This window comes from Ictidomys tridecemlineatus, chromosome 7 (assembly GCF_052094955.1).
Source record: "Ictidomys tridecemlineatus isolate mIctTri1 chromosome 7, mIctTri1.hap1, whole genome shotgun sequence".
Taxonomy (NCBI): Eukaryota; Metazoa; Chordata; class Mammalia; order Rodentia; family Sciuridae; genus Ictidomys; species Ictidomys tridecemlineatus.
In genome coordinates, this window is record NC_135483.1 from 3,189,519 (window position 1) to 3,205,360 (window position 15,842).

At 46.5% G+C, this 15,842-nt stretch overlaps 1 protein-coding gene across 21 annotated transcripts in view; it reads left to right on the forward strand.

Moving 5' to 3' along the window:
• The window catches only part of Ptk2 (protein tyrosine kinase 2), a 238,148-nt gene that overhangs the window by 194,631 nt on the left and 27,675 nt on the right, over positions 1-15,842 (forward strand). For 20 of the 21 annotated variants that reach the window (XM_078016629.1, XM_078016638.1, XM_078016631.1 and 17 more), the window contains 2 exons: positions 8,113-8,224; positions 14,238-14,324. In XM_078016629.1, the coding sequence (XP_077872755.1) occupies positions 8,113-8,224; positions 14,238-14,324 (199 nt within the window). Of the gene's footprint in view, positions 1-5,343; positions 7,574-8,112; positions 8,225-14,237; positions 14,325-15,842 lie in introns of those variants that run through there. The other variant, XM_078016646.1, reaches the window with a different exon arrangement.

The window sequence follows — 15,842 nt, forward strand, 5'->3', positions numbered from 1 at the left end:
GACACCAGACATGAGCTTGAGCCCTGGCCCCACCACCGAGTCTCCCTGGACAACAGCAGCAGCTCCTTTGCAGGGTCTGGTTGTATAAGTGAAGGAGTGTGGACAGCCCCCTTGAGTACGGGGAACCATTCCTGCTGTGCAGACTTGACGATGCCAAGCGCTTTGACACTTGGCAGGTCTTCCAGAGCATGAGTCTGCACACAACTCTTCCACAAGAGTCACAGCTCTTGGTGACTCTCCACTCGTCCTCCAGCAAGACTCTCACATTAGAAGCTCAGGGTTGGACTGATGACATAGGATTGCTTGTGCTGCTTCTCTGCATATCTTTTGAAGTACCTCTGTATTTGCTTCCAGAATTCCTTTCAGAGGGGGCATCTGACTGCCTTCTGATCATCACACCGTGTGTTCCTTCTCCTCCCTCTCCAGGGCCTGGATGTTACTGTTACCTAAAGGGCAGTCCACATTCTGGTTACACCTGTATTTCTTAAGATGCTCACAGCACCTCAGCCTTCAGAGTAATAAAAAGTAATGAATGAATCTGAATTTAATAGGAATTTAATGTAAACTTAAAATGGTTTCCACTAAAACTTTTTGTCTTAACCATTTCCTGTCTAATTTGTTCTTTACTGTCAATGCTTCTCACCAGCTTTAGACAGGGCTTTTCAGGTGCAGCATTTGTGGCTGCATATCTGTGGCAGAGACCCCTGTCCTCAGTGCCCATGGTGAAGTCCTCAAGATGCTCCTAGCCACCATGATTTCTTCCATCTGTTCTGTTTCTGTTTCTATTTTCTTCCTCCTCATAGTTTTTCTGAATTGCCATGAATTTTGTCTATAAGCTTAGTGTCCCTAGAAATATTAAGGAGGAGTTAGAAGGCATGAATGTCCTTCTCTGCCTCTCTGGAAATAAGTGCCTGGGGCCCCAAGTGGTTACCTTCTCTGCTCCCGCTTACAAAGGAGACATGGGAGGAGACTGGAGGGGGAGAGTGCGCAAATATAGGGCCATTGGCTCCATGTCAGTAGCCAGAAGACAGGGAGAAGCCCAGGGCCTCTATAGTCAGTGTCTTTGCTTTTAGCCAAGTGGCTTTGGCCTTCAATGATACTGGCCCATCCTCTGCCCCACTCCCTCATGCACGTTTGCAGCAGTATGTTTGCCTTGGGCTTCCTGTGCTGCCCTGGGGATTTTGACATCCTTCTGTGACCTTTCACTGTCTAGATGGAAATATAGAACCTGCATTTACCACACCTCAGCCTGCTGTGCTCTGGAGGCCAGGTGTGTACCACATTCACACACGCTATTAACCCTGCAAAATAAGACTGCAGTTTTTGTCTTGAGCACGTTTTAAAGAGTCCTCTGCATTTATCCCCACGCAGTGCTCCCTTCTGCATGAAGAGCTCACGCTTTGGCTTTTCACCAACCTGAGGAGCCTCTTCAGCGTTTCTCGTGCAGATCTGGTGGTAGTGAATTCCATTAGTCCTGCTTTACCCATAAGTGAATTGAACTTGATTTTTGTTGCCTGAGTGGGGTTTGTTGTGTGTTTGTTTCTCCTTTCAGTCCTGTGAAGGTGTCCTGCCTTCTACTCTACCTCTTCCCTTCTCAGAAGGAGCCTCTAGTGCACCAGTGCTGGTGTTCTGTGTGTGGTGTGTGGCTTTAGTCATCTCCAATCGGTGGTGTTCCATGGTTCACACAGCTTATGCAGGTGTTGTTTTCTCTCTATTTTCATGCTTGGGATTTTCTGAACCTCTGAAAGCTGTATACTTGCATCTTTTGCCAAATATGGAGGAACTTTGACCATTACTTCTTCTGATGTTTTTTTTTTTAATTTTTTAAATTTTTTTTTAATTGAACATAGACACCATACCTTTGTTTTACTTATTATTTTATGAGGATCGAACCCAGTGCCTCACATGTGCAAGGCAAGCGCTCTGCCTCAGCCTCGAAGTGCTGGGATCACAGGTGTGCAACCCAGGCCCAGGTGCTCCTCCTCCCCTCCACCCTCTCTCCTCTGTCCCTTTTCTCTTTCAGACTAGATAATTTTTTACTGATTTGTCGCCAAGTTCTCTAACTCTTCTTTATCATCCCATCCATGGAAGTTTTATCTCAGATATATTTTTTAGTTACAGAATTTTTATTCTGTATTTTCTTTCCCTGCCAATATTTCCTTTCATTTCATTTATTATGAACAAACTTATCTTTTGTCCTTCAATATAGTGGCTTCTTTGAAAGCTACTGCCTACCAGTTCAATGTCTGAGTCCTCTTTAGAGTCAATCTTTTTTCTTCTTGACAGCAGATGACATTTTCATATAGACTTGTATATCAGAGAATTTTCAATCATGTCCTGGGTATTGTGACTTGTAAGTTGCAAAAACCCTTGATTTAATCATCCTCTCAAGAGCATTCGGATTGTTCTAACAGGCAGCTAACTTGGCTGATCTTGGGTTGCAGATCCTACCTGAGTTAGGCAGCCAGTCACATCTCTGCCCACTCTTTTCTTTAGTCTGGCTGGGCTGCTTGGAGTCTGCCCTGTGTGTCAACTGGAGGTTTGGACAGAACTCGTGCTTCAGAACCAAGGAACTCCCTCTCTGCTCTCTTCTTTTTTGGATTTCCCCTTTGTTTCCGTCAGCCATGGTTGCTCCAGATTCGTTCTCTGGTTCATCAAGCCAGTAGTACTAGGGTCTGCCTGCTGGCTAAGGACTGTTAAAAAGTAGGAACCCGGGCTGGGGTGCAGCTTGGTCAGAGTGCTGGCCCACTTGTGAGGTTCTGCCTGGTGGCACTCCTCCTCTGACCAGTGCCCTCCAGGATCCTGCAGCTATTGGCAGCTCTCCTGAGCTGTCATGGAGTTATTTCTTATATTCATCGTTTATAGTTCCAGTCCACAAAAAGAGCTATCAAACATGCCAGAAATAGAAAGAGTTCACCATAGTGTAGTAAGATTTTAGAAGAAACTGCTTTTTAAAACATAATTTCAAGATGGCCGACTCACCAAACATACAGCAGTGCTCACGTCCTGCATGCTGAAATACGTCTTAGGTAAAAAGAGAAGTGTGATCTCAGTGTTGATGAGGGTGATGTCCAGGGGAGGCGCAGCTGGGACACACGATGGCAGTCCCCACCCTGATCAATTCTGCAGGCTTGTTTTCCGCACAGATGCCAGGAAGCTCTCAGAAAGGTCAGCTCCGTTCCTTTGTGATGAGGCAAAGTTGAGTAATTACAAGAGATCATGTTTCAAAACTGGCATTCCCATGAACTTGCCAGAGCAAGCCATTCCCTCCCACTTTTTTTCCTTCAAATTTATTGCACTATAAACTCAGACTGATTTTTATGTCCAAAGTAAATTTTGTGATATCATTGCTTTGTTTAGGTGGTCAAAGTCCAGTCTTTTTTAAAAGTGAAAGTTCTTCCCTCCATATTTAATAAAGCAGAGAACATTTCTTATTTAAAGAAATATAGTTTTGTAGTTTCAAAGAGGAGAGTTCACATCACGGTCAATCTTGAGACACAGACTACAGAAAGGAAATAGATAAACATTCCTTTCTTGTGGCTGTAAGGTGGCTCCAAGCACTGAACCATCTAGCATTTCCTTCAGAGTTTCTCCAGGTCTTCTCCAATGCATGGTCCTTCATCTGCCAGCCTTCTTCTCACTGCGGGCCTGGCAGGGAGAGCTCTGTGACTTCATGGCCCACCAGGGGTGCAGTCCCTTTCCTCTGAAAGTGCTTGGACAACCCAAACATCAGCCGCTCTGCATTGATGAGCCTTTTCTGTTCCTGAAATCTGTCCTTGCTGGAGATTTGTTTGTGTATCCTGGCTGAGTGCTGGGAATGGGGGACTCAATAGACCACGTTCTTGTTCACCATCAAAATACCTTACAAGTGAATTCACATTGGATGCTCTGGAAGGGTGTGAGTAAGACCCTCCCATGCCCACTCAGGGAGCCTGAGACCCAGTTTCACAAGGGGTAATGCAACCAGATGAAAATCAGCCATTCTCCCACGTTTTTATGTCCTTTAAGTGTGAATTGGCTACTTGGGCAATTCTTTCTTTTAAAATGAAGGAGCTGAAAACAAATTCTAAGTTCTCCTTTGCCCTCTTCAGGACTCTCTTCCTAGATGGGCCCTGTGGATAAATGGACATAGTTATCAAGTGCACTCGTGTTTGAAGCAACAAGTTTCAGCTCTTATTGTTCTTTCTCTTTGCAAGCATAAGACTTTGAAACCACCATTCTAGGAAAAACCACGAGGGCTCCCTGCCAGTTCATATTCAGCAGCTGAAAGCTTCCAAGTGTAATGAATAGCTACTAAAAATATTGAGAGTTTGGGAAAATATGCTTCAGCTTGATCTCTATGACCCTGTGCACATTCTAGTGTTGCCCTTGGTTCCTCAGCAGATGCAAATGCAGGAGAGCAGCTCAGAGTTGTCTTCTGGTGCCTTCCTCCTCCATCTAGGGACTAGCCTTTTGTGAGTGATTTATATTCCTGTCTACTCTGAACAACAGATTATGGTTACTCAGGAGTGTTTGATATGCTATTTCTGGAAATTTCAGGAATTCCCTTCCTAGTTGTTTTGTGTCTCTGAAGCACAGACTGGTGTGCTTAGCTAAAGAAATTTGGGGTCTGGGGCTGTGGCTCAGTGGTAGAGTGCTTGCCTAGCCCATGGGAGGCACTGGATCTGATCCTTAGCATCACATAAATCTAAATAAGTAAGATAAAAGTATTGTGTCCATCTACAACTAAAAATATATTTAAAAAGAAAAGAAATTTTGGAATATCTGGTGTGCACATGCTTTGCAACTGAGAAGAGGAATGGAAACCCATCTGACAGGCGCAGGAAGCCTGAGCTTATAGCCTAAACCGGGCACTGAGGCAGCAGTGGTTAAGGGCTCAAGGGAAGATTCATAGGTGAACTCAGCAGGCTAGAGAAAAGGGGAAGTGACTTTCAGTGGGTGGGGAGGTTGGTTGGCCAGGTGGGACCTCAGGAAATCTCCTTATGCAAGGGATTTCACAATTCTGGATGCAGTCTTTGGGACATAGCTACAAGATTAGACAACCCATGTGACATAAAATGGCACAGTGGGACCTATTTAAAGTAGAGTTGTCTTGCCTGGAAGAAATGTCCTGTTTAGTCTTATAGCAGCTTGCCTGTATTTTAATCATATGGAGAAATAAAAGAAAGGACTTTTAAAAGTTATTTTGTGTTGATTTTTTTTCCCTTGATTTTTTAAAGACTTTAAAAGCTTTTAAGGTTTTTTTTTTTTTTTTTTTTTTTTAAGTCTTAAAATGTTAGGATTCAGGTTCTGCTATTTGCTTTAAGGGTCAGGTGATGAAGAGCAGGGCACCTGGAAACTGCTAAAGGGATGTGCTTCTCCCTAGGGCCAGTTGGGACTGTGTTGTGGTCTCAGACTGACTCTGATCCCTAGGAACCATCTCAAAGAAAGCAGCCTGCTCCTGATTCACCATTGGCCAGTGCTGGAGGCTTGCAGTGTGGTCCTCCACACTGGTCAGCAGACCCTCTCTGCTCCTGGGCGTCACTTGGCCACTCCTGGCAATTCTTCATGCATGATGTGATTCAGGGCCGTGCCAGTTCTGAACATGTACGGACAGCCTGAAGGGAATTGGAAGCTTGGGGAAGATGTTATGGAGGACATTTGAGACATAAGTCAAGCATGGCCAGGCAGAGGAGAGAAAGGTGTTCCAGGAGAGGTGGTGGAGAATATGATGGCCCCTCTTCCTGGCTCGGAGGAAGAGGGGAACAAAGAGAGCACCCACATCACTTTGGAAGAGTGAACTACCACGGATACCCGTCTCCATCCTCCCCAACAGCCTTAGAGGGGTGTACCTTTGTTCTGTGCCCTGAGACATTAAGGGGCATCTGCCAGGTTTCTGCTGTGGAGCTGTTTTAGCTCCTGCCCAAGACTCACCTGTCCCCGATGGTGGCAACGTTCTTGGCTAGCCGGAGGCGCCAGTATCTAACTATTCTAGCAGGTTCATGAAAGTTGCACTGTAAACACTTCAGTAAGAGATTGGATGGTTGCTCTTTTCATGCCTCAAGCTCTAATTGCTGCTTAACTCATTTAAAATACTTGCAGCACCTGTGGGAATGCTAGCCGTTAGCCATTGGGCAATGCTATTTCATGGGGATTTTGGCATAGTTCTTTTCATTTTTAAAAGCTTCTTGGGTTTTGGTGCACTTTACAGAGATTGTCTGAATTTTATTTTATCTTTACAGTAACCCTCAAGGTCAGTAGTTAGGGGTGGTTAGGGAGGCGCCCCGTTTTGTGGATGAGGTGTGGAGGGATCAAGTTGTCTGGTCACAGCCTGTCTGGCAGAACTTGAACCCCACATCAGTCTGACTCAGACCTCAGGCTCCTTCCCTGTACCTGACTACTCATTACAGCTGTCATTACTGATGAGCTGAGTCCCAGCCAAGTCACTTATCTGCTGGGTCCTTGGAATGTGTGTGTCTCACCCACTCACTGTGAATCCTTTGTTCATCCAGCAGATGCCTAAGTGTCAACTATGTGGCAGGCATGGTTTCAAAGGGTAACACGGGGCTCTAGGTCATGAACGTAAAGAAAATTTAAATGTAAAGATGTTTATTTCCACACAGAGTGGACAGAGTGCACTGCCAAGCGTTAGTCATGTAATGCTTATGTGCTTGGATGGGTTTGCCCTGGTAGCTTGCTAGAAATCCTCTTCCTGGCTTCTACAGGGCCTATAATGGCACTGGGCTGATGCCTGTGCAGCCAGGGACACTCCAGACAGAACCCACCCTCCTTCTCTGCAAGGGCACTGCTATTCTCTTTCTGGCTATTGAATCTCCCTTTACCCTGAACCAGAGCACCTTAAACACATGCCCAGGGCTCCCTCCCCAAACGCTGCCTGGGCTCACCTGGAACTCACCCTCAGCCAGGCACCCAGAGTGCCTTTCTTGGGAGGCTGCTGAGGGATTCTTGCATGTTATGGAGGTGGCTTAGTGTTTGTTTGCTTGACCACAGTCTTTAAGTGGGAAGGAAACCAGAGGCTGGGAGCAGAGGGTGGGCCTCAGCCTTGAAAGCTTTTCTTTAAAGTGGTAATATGATCCTTGCCTTGAGGAGAATATTTCCTTTCCTTTTGAGGAAAAATGTCTTTAAGGTCTGCAGTGATGGTTTTCTGACTCAGGGCAGCTAGGAAATGAATCTTGTCTGTCCTCCTGATTGGGAAGGTGCCTGAGTGAGAGCCAGGCTCCACCTCTACAGGAATGTCTTTATGAACAGTTGAACAAATTCCCAGATTAGAAAGAGGCTCTGCCGCTGATGTCACTCTTTCCTGAATAATTCTGGGTGGTTATTTACTGCATTCTGCCTGCCAGGGGCCAGAAACTTTGAATGAGCTCTATTATTAGAACTTGGAGCTACAGGCACGGAGGAAAGCACTATCTGCCGCTTAGGCTTAGGACGAGAGTTTCAAAGACCCACTGGGCCCACTGAGCCTGGGGGGTGCGTGTGGCCTGGGGAGCTAGCTAAGCCTCGCCCCGCCCCCTCTGCCTGAGAAGTCGAAGTCTTGGCAGTCTTGTGGGACCTCAACCTCTGCACAGCCGGGGTAAGTGTAGCGCTTCCAGCTCAGGGCAGATGGTATTTTCTGAAGAACTTGTAAGTGCTGTTGTAGTCTTCCTTATTTTCCTGGCCAGATAAAGTACTTTTTAAGCTGAGAATTAGTAGGACTACTGTACTGAGCAGTTGAGGAAGTTGTTGGCCAACTTGCTAATTGATCACATAACGTGCTGGTGAGGTCATATTCTGTGGGAGTGTGTCTGTCCAGATTTTGCCTCATGTGTGTAGCTGCTTGACGAGGGCTGTGTGGGATTGCTCGGGTCTTTCTGATCTGCTCAGAGTGCACTTCGGCGTATAGATGCTTCCCCTTGGCCAGTCCTCCACTCTCACCAGCCTCTCTCTTCCCTGTGCCCCTGAGAACCAAGGCTGCTCTAGCGTCCTGGCTCAGGGTTAGGAACCCAGTGCGGCGTTCCCCTTTCTTTATGAGTGTCCTCCACTAGGGTCCAGGTGTGTTCCTGGAGGGGCAGGGTGGGCTATGATGGGTGCTGCTCTGGCTCTCAGCCCCCTGATTCAGTGTGTTTTCTCTAGCACGATCCTGGAGGAAGAGAAGGCTCAACAGGAAGAACGGATGAGGATGGAGTCCAGAAGACAGGCCACCGTGTCTTGGGACTCTGGAGGGTCCGACGAAGCACCACCCAAGGTAGCCACCATCCCCACCCCAGCTGGGGGTGACTCTTTAAGTGCCTTCTGAAGTCTGTGCTGTAGATAGCTGTTTCCTTTGAGGAGAAAAGAGTACGGTTGCAACCAGTGTTCCCTTCGTCCCTCTGCAGGTCACCCTCTTGTGTTCTTTTCCATAATTTGCATTTCAGGTGGAGGCTGTTTATGACCGTAGAGTATGCTCCCTTTCCTCTGCACCTCCCTCCTCCACCGTGGAGGAACCTTTTCTTTCATTGACTGTCAGGGGTCTCCCTAATAATCGGTCATACTAAACATGAAACTGGGCCACAGACGCCTCACGTTTCACTGTATTATAAATGAGTCCAGTCCCACCTGACCATGTCCCCTTTGCTTTGTCTCCATTTGCTGAGTACACCATGTACATTTTCTGCCTGCGGCTGGGGTATCTGTGTGGGAGCACGTGGTTCTTGCTTTCCTTCCTCAGAGAGGCCTGCCTCGCACCTTGCCTGCTCACTGTCCCCGGGTCCCTCCTTCTTTTGTCTTCTCCCACCCAGGATCGCAGCTATAGCCTTCTGCCATGGCTGGGGTTTCAGTAGAGTTGGCCCCTGATGCTTTGAGTGATCGAGTCTTTCTGCGCCATTCCAAAGAGTGGCTTTTCACACCATGGTGTACTGGTCGTGAACATGCCTATCAGACCTTTTTCTGGAAAGCCAAAAAAATAACAGGCTTTTTTGCAGTTAATAGTTACTTGTTCTTTGATAATTGATTAGCTAAAAATATGACTTTAATTAAGTATTCATCTTCTTTTTAAAAACTATTCACAAATCTGCCAACACAATATAATTTAAGTATTGAACCATTCAACATGATGCCTGAAAACTTATTTTCTTGTTGAGCCATGTAGCAGTAAACCTGGCATCACATTGAAGGTGAGCATGGGTAGTGAGCACAGTCCTGCAGAATGGAGGGGTGAAGGGGCCTCCGCCCAGCCCCTCTGCAGAGAAAGAAAAGCACCCCACTCCAGGGAAGGCCCAAGCATTCTTCTGTTGTTCCTAGTTTAACAACAGCATGACTCCTTGGTTCCCACGGAGCCCCTCTTCCTGGTCTCCACACTTGGCCTGTGTTTCAATTCTGTAGCAGCTGCACAATGGCACTGTGCTGGGAGGCAGGAGAACCGTGTCTTGATCATGCTCTGCTGCCGATCGGGGTAGTTACCTCCATACTGCACACCTCACTTTCCTCCAGCCAGTGGGACGTGCTGTGAGATCATTCACCCTTCGGCTCTCCTCTTGGCACACTGAAGTATAGAAACCTCAGTGTTCTGTGACAAGCACCACACGGTGCCACACTGCCTGCCCTGGAACTCATGGAATTGAAGAACTTTTTTCATCTAAATATTTCTTTCTCTCCTGTCTGTCTCTCTCTTTCTCTCTCTTCCTCCCTTCTTTTCCTCTGGTGTGCTGTGGATAGAACCCAGGGCCTCCCCGGTGTCAGGCAGGCTCTCTATCACTGAGCCACATACCAGCCTCTAAGCATCTTTTTATATCCCAATCTGTTGGTTTATCATTTATATTTGACTTTTAAATTAGGGCCACGAGGTAGAGCTGGCTTGGCTTTTCTTGGTTTAGCATACAAGAGCCATTGCACTGATCTTTTTAAACATCGTTCTGTCTGTTGCTTTCACTTTCTCTTTCTTTGAAATGTCTTTGGAATGTGCGTCTGAAGCCCTTGTCTACAGGCGGAGGTTCTTCCCTGTACCACATGTGTTTGCAGCAGCAGCCATCTGCCTGGTCCTGTCAGCCAGACTTGGGATGTCATCACAGGTGTGGGGTGATCCCAGGCAGTGAGCCGGGCTCTCCTCTACACCAGGCAGAATCAAGTCGCATGTGCAGTGTGTTCCTTCCCAGAGATCACTGTCAGGGTCAGGTTCTGCATTTATAGTCACAGTCCTTGCCGTTTCTAAAGTGAGTCTGTTATTCCGAGGTAGTGGGCCAGCACTGTGGTTTACTCTGCCCCACAAGATGGGGACTCTGGAACCCGTGGGTTTTCCTCACTCCAACTGTGATACCTCAGGATATATCCCACTTGGATTTCCTAACTTTGTAGATAAATTTTGTGTACTAGTAAAACATGGGGCTGGGGGTACAGCTATGTGGCAGAGCGCTTGCCTAGTGCTGGTTCAGTCCCCAACACTGCATCAAAAAAACAAACAAAAAAATTTTAATATGATTTCATTAGTTTTTTTTTTTTGTCATTGATTTGTTTTTTAATATGTTTATTAGTCTTAAATGACACCATATCTTTAGTTTATGTGGTGCTGAGGATCGACCCAGTGCCTCACACATGCTAGGCAAGTGCTCTACTGCTGAGCTGAAGCCCCAGCCCCATGGCTTCCTTAGTTTTTTAAGCAGAAATGTCTTTCTACTATCCAAGACTCAACAGCTTCACTGTACTTCATGGCTAAGGCTTACAGCTGGGCGGCAGCTCCCAGGCAGAGTTCTGCCCGAGGGCCTGGGCCCATCCTCAGTTCTTCTTATCCCATCTACACACTATAGGAGGCCACGTTTCTTCCCAGTGGTTGCAGTCCTGGAAAGTAAACTGACAGGCCCCACAAAGTATCATCTGTGTTAACGGAAACGCAGAGCCGCTTCTGGGCTCCAATGGAGTTTGTGACTCTGTGTTTTGTCACCTAGATGAAGTTGAGTGACATGGGAATCCCTATGTTTGCTAGAAACTGCCCTCCAGTCCCCCACCCAGTCCTCGTGGCCGACAGGAGTACCTCACAAGTGCCCTGCATGCCCCGAGGGTTGCCCTATCTTTCTCTCATCCCCCTCAGGAGAGTTGGCAAAATCCCCTCCACCACACATTCTTTCAGGTGAAAACCCCAGTTTTCTTGGAGGGGGAGGTGCATTGACCCTCCCGGGTCACAGTGCTCGGTGACATGGACACTGTCTTAATGACAGCTAGAATCTGGCTTGGCACCCACCTTTTTCCTGGCCTTGACCTTGGTCCTCTCCACAGCATTAGACTCTGGGCACCCTTGGTGCAGTCACTTCATCGTCATAGAACCTTTCCATCTTCTTACCTGTTATTTTGAAATGGAGCCTTATAGGTTTTATCACTCACCTCTATTTTTTTGAGTCACTGCAAGATGGTTTTTGTTTGTTTGGGGGTTTTTTTAGAGCTTTTGCCATTTTTATTTCTTTGCTATGTTCCTTTTTGTTTGAGTCAAGTGCACTTCATAGAAGCATGATGGCGCAGCAGATTTTAGAATTCTGCCATTACTAGCTGTGTGACTTTATTCAAATCACCAGCCTTCTCTGAGCCTAGGTAAAATGTATGGCTCATCGACAGATTTTACTTGTATGTAAAAGCCCTTCAGAGGTTATGTGCAGTATACACTGAGTAAATGGCGGCTGTTTGTATTTCCGTACCTTTTACTTATGTGCCATTTTCAGAATTTAAGCCGTGGATATTGCCCTGTGTCTGGGAAGCTCCGTCTGTTGCCCCAGCTCTTGGCTCTGCGTCCTTCCTCACAGGATCCAGGACGTCTTTCCCGTGCAGCCGTTATGGTACTGCTTACTTATTGGCACGTTCCTCTAAACAGCTCTTGCCACAGCAGTCTCAGTGTACAGAGGAAGTCACACTCTTCCCTTTGAAACCTCTTTTAAATCACCACAACCACTTTTTCAAATTAAATCTTTAAAGATGTAAATCTGCATACAGCCCCTTAGCCCCAAGGAACACACTTTGTAAGCTGCCGCTTTGGCAGGAATAGAGAGGAGCCTAGAACACCCCTCAGACCGTTTCCTGCTGCAGGGGTCTTTGAGGAGTTCATGCTCACATTCAGTTAAGTTTGGAGTGGGCCGAATCTCTGAGGGCCTGAGGGGTAAGGGAACCTTCCTGTCCTCAAGAAGTCAGTGGCTCCTTGGTGGGCCAAAGCGAGTATAGAAATGCTGGCCCTGCCCCTGAGTCAAGGGGAGCAGAGGACCTGAGTTTCCCCAAGGCCGGCAGGACCAGGAGACCTTTGTTAAAGACTCATGGGATGGGAAGTGTCCCGCAGGTGGAGATGTGGATGTTCCAGGCCTTGGGCACAGTGCAAGAGCAAAGCCTGAGTCCACCCAGCACCAGTGCCAGGGGACACGGTGCCACAGAGTCTTCAGTGTCCCACTTGCTGGACGCCAGTCCACGTCCTTTATACTCTGGTCTTAACTCCTCTGAGACCAGTGTATTCCCACCTGGTTGAATCCCTGTGTCATGTAAGACCTTGTGGACTTCCCTTGTTTTCCCCTCTTATTTCAAACTAAACTCTCCCTTTGCTGTGAACTTGAATTCACTTATCTCAGAAGCTGGAATTGAGATCCTCAGTGCTGGAAGGGGCTGGAGAGCTCTTCCAGCTCCACCTGCCTGATAGTGAGGAAGATGAGGCTCGGCAGGTGGATCACTGCCCAGGAGGGCACGGCAGAGAGCACCAGAGCAGGCAGGCGACAGAGGGCATGCCCAGTATGGCGAGTCTCCTTCACTGGTGGCAGTTTAATAGCTTCATGGGGACAGAATTCATGACCAACCTACCCCCAAGACCATGCACACAGCTTTTCTGTGTGTTCAGAGTTGTGAACCCACTTCCACAGTGACCCCCCCCCCCAAGTGTCTGGCTCCTCGAGGCACACCCTCCCTGTTCCTATGCCTGCTGTTGCACGACTCCTACTCTGGACACCCTATGGGTGGAATCACTGTGGTTCCTTGTAAGCGGTTCTTCTCTCAGCACATGCCAAGGTTTCTCTGTGTCATGGTCTGTGTCAGCACGCAGGGCCACATGGTGCTCCCCTGTAGGTGTGCTGCGTGTGTTCTCCTCTCCTGCAGGTAGTCATGCTCCCTCTCTGGCTGCTGCAGATGATGCCTTTGAGAGCCGTGTTGGCCCAGATGTGGGCTGCACTTCTCTGCTATGCATCCCCACCTCTGGGGTGCTAGAGCCGTCCCTTGACTGCCCTCCACAGCAGCTGCCCTGGTCTGTATTCCCAGCAACAGTGCTAAAAGGTTTCCATTTTTCTACATCCTGGATTTTTTTACATTTTCTGTGTTTTCATCAAACCATTGCAGCGATTACAAGCAGAAGCTCACTGTGGTTTCAAGGTGGTGGTGTGCTAGAGCCTCAGGAGCTGAGCACCTTTCCTGTTCTCTCTGGGGGGTGCTTGTGCCCCCACCACTCTTTAGTAGCACCTTTTGCCATCTCACCACCAACCTGCTCAGAGTCTCTGTATGTTCAAACGTGTTTCTTAGATAAAGTACTGGCAAGGGCTGGGGCTGGGGCTGGGGCTCAGCAGTAGAGCACTTGCTTATTAAGCACGTGCAAGGTACTGAGTTTGATCCTCAGCACCACATAAAAATAAATAAATAAAATAAAGGTATTGTGTCCAGCTACAACTGGAAGATAGATAAAGTATTGGCAAACATTTTCTTGCGTCCTTTGGATTGTGTGCTTGCTCTGGGTGGTATTATTTGCAACACACGCTTTGTGTTTTTGATGATGTCCTTCTTATCCTCTCTCCTCCTTTGTTAAGTGTTTTTGGTCTTGTAGTTTAGAAACTGTTGCCTAACCCAGGGTCACAAAGATTTGCCCCTGTGTCCTTTTCCTAAGAATCTTAGAGCTTTCACTCTTTCATTTAGGTTGTGGTCCACCTTCAGTTAATTTTTGTGTGTGATAAAGGAATAATCAGCCTTTTTCACATGCAGGGGTCTTCTTTCATCATTGAAATATCTTAGCATTTTTATTGTTGCTTTTTAAAAAAATATTTTTCTTTAGTTGTAGATGAACACAATGACTTTATTTTACTTATTTATTTTTATGTGGTGCTGAGGATCAAACCCAGTGCCTCACACATGTTAGGTGAGCAGTCTACCACCAAGCCACAACCCCAGCCCTTTATCATTGCTTTTAACCAAGCTATTTGTTAGAGATATATTTTCCTATTATTTCTGTAAAACTTAGACCTGTAAATGTTCATTCATATGATACACTGTTGATTTCTTCACAGCCCAGCAGACCTGGTTACCCTAGTCCTCGCTCCAGTGAAGGATTTTACCCCAGTCCGCAGCACATGGTGCAGAGCAATCATTATCAGGTACTGCCATTGCAGAAGTGAAGTGTGTTACTTGGCTTTTCCATACTTTGCTGATGGGGAGGTACGTGGTGTGTATATTTCTATTTTGTATTTGTTACTCATTTTGGTGAGTGGCCTAGGAAAGTTCTCACCTGGTCATTGCCTACGTAACTGTTGTCTGTGGACACCATGCAAGGCATACATGTCCTCACAGTCTTAATGAGACAGGCTGGTGCCCCAGCAGTTCTTATGCCATTCTCTCCTACTTGCTCTTGCAAGGCACAAGTTGGAACCAGTAGATACGCATTATGCAGAGGTAATACTGAACATCAGTTTTTTCCAGAAGACAAATATAAAATTTAAAATGACTGTAACAAATCAGACAAGGTACTGTCTTAGACAGTGTGGAAGGGACGCTGGACGTGCCAGCCAGTACCATGCACAGGTGAGAAAGGAGCACCTTAGTAGAGGACCTAAAGCAGTCAGTAGTATCTGTCTTTGTTCTTGAGGGAATGGATTAGCTTTTGTTGGCTTGCGTTATCTGCTGTGAAGTGCACAAGTCTGGGTTCTGACCAATGCCAACACTCTTCTGTCCCATGCCCACCTCCCAGGACAGGCCCCAGAGGCCCCTCGTGCCCTTCACAGAATGTCACACCTGCCCTGGGAGCAGCACTCTTCTGACTTCTGTGACTTGCTAAGTGCGTAGGCAGCACATAAGCAGCAAAATAAGACTGTCATCACTGAACAGATGGTCGGTGAGCCTCACCAAGCCGTTTTCCTGTCCCATCAGTGAGGCCAGCTATAGTGCCTTTGCTGGTGTCTCTTTGTATTCCCTTTTAGCCTCAGGTGTCCACTGGTTCTTCCACATGGCCAGTATTATTTAGAAAACAGCTTAAAATTAACACCTATAAGTCAATTCCATTCTTAGTCATCGTGATGAATCTACTGAAAGAGAAATTAGGAAAACTATCCCATTCACAATAGCCTCAAAGAAAATAAAATATTTGGGAATCAAGCTAACAATTAAAACTATGTAACACTAAAGAAATTGAATATACACACACACACACACGTTGGATTTTTGGAAACTTTAGCTGGGCTGTCAGCTTTGGGAAAAGTACCCCAGTTTACCATGTTGAGTTGCTTTGTAGAGAAATTAACAAACATATTAATCTAGAAACATTAAAGTTAACTTTTTTCCATTTGTACAGGGTTAATGCACTGTATAAATATGTAAGGTCTTCATGGGTTTGATTATAGAAACTAATAAAGTATTCTCCAAATAATGGGGTTGGGGGAGAAAATAGTTTTAAATAATTCAAAACTTCTTGTCCTGAGAATTCCTGAAAGTTCTCTGGCAGTATGTATCATTTTTCACCCAAACTAGTAGCAACACAGCATTTTGTGCTTACTAGGATTTTCTAAGATATTTTTATTCAGAAAAAATGAGAGCTCTCTATGTATCTTACATGGAGACTTGCTGGTTAATGTTGTCCATGTGGGATTTGGTATGATTCACGTCTGGAGACCTAGTAAATG